Here is a 4,084-nt window from a genome sequence, read left to right on the forward strand (position 1 = left end):
TTTAAACAAACTAATATTGCAAAAAAATCCAAAATAAACGAATTGACAAAAATAGCGCCAAAACTTTAAAAATCAGTCTTTGGGTCCTAAATGAACTCGAATGGGCGAAATTCATTGAGTTACGGCATAGCAGTGAGTATTGTTCCTCTAGTCGTTCTTTATTTGAAATGGTCTTATGGCTCAATCCGGAATTAAGATGTTCTCTCTCTACCAGTATATTTTCCCCAATATGTCCTTACTCATTTACTTACTCATTTTCAACCACACGCATAGACTCAAAATTTTCTCCACTTTTTAATCAAACATTCTCCAAAAATTCACTATTCAAAACTTTGTTTTTAATTTAGTCACTTCCCTCACCAAATGCATCGCCAAGCAGCAATTTAAATATTTAAAAAAAAAAAAAAACATATTTTATGCTTAATATAACCTACAAATCTTATCATGCGAAAATTCACTACATAACCACCCAAAATTTGACAATGATCATAAACGAAAATAACCAAAATGAAACAATTAAAAAACTGCTTACGTCATCAAAGTAGAGCGCATAGCCGTTAAGTGCGGAGGGGTGGAGGGCGGAATCTGGCAAGCTAAGTGAATTACGAAGGTCGGAAATGGCGATAGCAAGAACTTGACCCGAGTCAACATTACTATGTATAGGTCCTCTGGCTAGGGATTTCAGGGCTTCCACCACCGCCGGCGGCCATAATAGTGCCGACGAACGGAGAATTAGTGGTAAATATGGTAAAATCGATTTCAAATCCTCCCTAGTTTCAAGAGAATCCATGGTGTTCGAGTGGCTGCCTTCCATTGGTGCATCAAGCCCATGAATTTCTGCAAACCGTCGAATTGTTGACATTTTAAGAACATTTTTTGTACTCAAATCTTGGGATGCACGGTGCAGCAAACGTATCTCTCAGCTGTAACTTTGTCAAACGTGCAGACGAGCGTGGCACAATTTATGATAAAGGTATAGGAATTTGATGTAAATGGTTCCTCATCTATTCCCTTTGTATCTTTTGCTCCCCCAATGTTTATTTCTTAGCACAGACATCCTCAACGTATGCTTTAGGTCGGCAACTGTCCATTTTGATACGTTCCATTTGGAATTAATACGATCTAAATTTTCTAACGAGATCCATTGAAAGGTAAGTCGGGTGCCACCACCATTGTAATTTGACAAGTACAAATAAGGATAATGTTGTCCACAAACCATTAAATATTAATTTATTTTTGCACACTTTTTCCCAATCTTTCAGAACATTAAAAAATATAACCCTAACCAATTTTATTGGAAAAATTTGTCCCCAACATTCGAAAATTAACAAATTCATCATTTTCATTCATTTGATGATTAAGGTCGTGTAAAATAATAAGTATAATCCTACTGCACTCCATTGTTATAACCATCGCTTCCACCACCATCTTCCCTGGTACAATTGTCATCATAGCTATCGCAAGAACAAGATTGGAAACCAAACTAAGAAAGTTGAAAGAGAAAACGGCAAATTGAAGATATGTGACAAAGCTTTCATTTTTTGCACGGCAATCCCCAACATTTACAAAAAAAGGCAAAATAAGGACCTTTAGACGAATTATGTCTTGATAGTTTACTAATAAAGTAGGGGTAGATTGAGCCCTATATTTTTTCCATTCTTTCTCATTATTTTTTTTATAGTACTAATTTTTAACCACACATTTTTCGTTAAAACAATATTATACGCAAATAAAAAAAATTCGTTCTTTTTTACTCTTATATTTTCCATCAATTTACTATTTCATAATACATCACAATAAATTAATAGGGCTCATACATGGCCAAATTTGAACATTGTTTAGAAGGACAAAATTGTGCCTCCATATTTTCTAATTTAAACAACTAAAATGATTATAAAGAAAAGGGAGAAGAAAAAAAAAGGAGAAGAAAAAGAAAAGAAAAAGTTATTAAAAATAATAAACAAAATAGAGATTTATAAAAAATAAAAACTCTGTGTTTGTAAATTGTAATATGACATTGAGAAAGTTTTGTCGGTAATATAATATAAATGAAAAATAATTCAATACAAAGGGATTTTTTGTTTGATGAAAATATTTTAAATGAATAAAATAATAAAAATTTGTAAAATGAATGCTCACCATGAAAAATACCGTAAGGATTGAAATGATAATTACAAACATATCTTATGTGAACGTAATATTATAAACAAAACTATAAGGGTCCGTTTGATTGCAAAGATGTAATTTGGATGAAAAGAAAACGAATTTTAGGGAATTGAATTTTCAGAAAATTATTTTCCTGAGAATTGTAAATTATTGTGTTTGATTAGTATAATTTACCACGTGAAAATTGTTGAAATAAAAATATTTTTTGTGTTTATTTGACTTTGTTTTATATGAAAATTATCAATTAAAGGAATGAAATTTATTGGTATTAGAGATGAAATTTGTTTTCATTGCCAAAAAAAAAAAATCAAGAAAATCATTTATCATTTGATGTTCATTTGACTTTGTTTTACATGAAAATTATCAATTAAAAGAAAGTATTTTTTTACAGTAATTCTTAAAATTTGTTTTCATTACCCAAAAAAAAAATAAATAAAGATTTCAACATTAACCAGGAAAATCAATTCCCACCATATCCCATAAAAGCTAGAAAAAAACAAGTCCCAAAAAAATTAAGAATTTAATTTCCATGGAAAATAAAGTCTATCAAACACCATAAAAAGTGGAAGTGGGAAAATAATTTCCATTTATCATGAAATTTAATCTATATCAAACATTGCCTAAGAATAAAAAGATGTCTCAATTTGACGAACTATTTTATCTAAATTTCTAATCATTGAAAATTAAATAATAAACTTCATTTCGTGACATCATCATCTTCTCCGTTGGCGGTCACTGATGAAGACACTGCCCCTTACCAACACTAAGAACATTATCAACAGTAGTCGGTACATTAAGCCCCAGTTTGACCTCCATTTCGTAGAGTTGAAAATGGGTAAAATAGTATTTTTTTTGAAAATTAGTGATTAAAAAAGAAGGAAATTTTTTTAATTTACGTGTAATATTATTTTATGAAAAACTGTGTGGTTGAAAATAGAAGAGAAAAATGTAATGTAATGTATGAGAAATTAATGGGGGCCAAACAGGTTATAATAATTATCGATGAAGGTACATTGGTTGACAAATGAGTAGCATCAAGAATTTAATCTTCGTTTGAAAAGTGTCTCTATATAAACAATTTATATTATAATTCAAACCGTTCATAAACGTTTCCAAACACGCCGCAAGATGAAACACTTTGGTCAAAAAGAATCAAAACGAATATTTTAATAGAAAAACAAACACGATGCGAAAGTAAATAGTAAAATGCAACAACAAAACATTAGTCTTGTGTTCAAATCCACACTTATAAACCAGGTTCATCACGTTCGACACCGAGCAACAAGATATAATATGTAGCACAAGTTGTTCGCGCATAGCAACGGACATGGTGTCTTGAGCTGTAACATTACCACAAATTACCTGAGAAAACGAGCCTAGAAAGGCCGTGAGGAAAGCTTCCCTACACGTGATATATCATACCTACTTCGATCAGGCTAATATGAGGAATATGAAGCGCCACAGCCGGACCCCTGCAATTCTTACGAAGAAATGAGTAACCGATATCAATCACAAATTTCTTCAGGAATGACGATGATCTTCTCGCTTTCACATAAGAGTGCCCTAGTATATAAGCAACGCCGGCTTCTTTTGCCCGGATCAAGTCCAAAAGTTCTTCCCTTACCACAGGATCCATCCTGGGATTATGTGGTACTTGAAACCTCAGTTGACGCCTTCTAACTTGTGGGTTCTCATCACCATAGGCAGATCTCAAACTTTGGAGAGTTAGAGATTTACTGCTTTGAATGGAATTGATTGAACCAAAATCCTCCGTCTCTGACGCGATTAGAGTTGAACTGGATTGAACACTGCGGGAGCTTATGACTGCCATCCTCCCATCATATGATGCAGTGTCAGTGCTTGAAAACTGAGGCTCTACAGCTTCCATTTGTATAAACTCTGCTATACTTAATATTAA

General features: G+C 32.5%; 1 protein-coding gene across 2 annotated transcripts in view; it reads right to left on the minus strand.

Moving 5' to 3' along the window:
* LOC111379644 (poly(ADP-ribose) glycohydrolase 1-like) overlaps positions 1 to 971 on the minus strand; it is a 12,402-nt gene extending 11,431 nt beyond the window's left edge. The window contains exon 1 of one of the 2 annotated variants that reach the window (XM_023003070.1): positions 533 to 971. In XM_023003070.1, coding sequence (XP_022858838.1) covers positions 533 to 862 — 330 coding nt within the window. In that variant the 5' untranslated portion in view covers positions 863 to 971. The remainder of the gene's footprint in view (positions 1 to 532) is intronic. The other variant, XM_023003069.1, reaches the window with a different exon arrangement.
* Between the last annotated feature and the right edge of the window lie 3,113 nt (positions 972 to 4,084).

The sequence above is a fragment of the Olea europaea genome, unplaced genomic scaffold, assembly GCF_002742605.1.
Source record: "Olea europaea var. sylvestris unplaced genomic scaffold, O_europaea_v1 scaffold2014, whole genome shotgun sequence".
NCBI lineage: Eukaryota > Viridiplantae > Streptophyta > Magnoliopsida > Lamiales > Oleaceae > Olea > Olea europaea.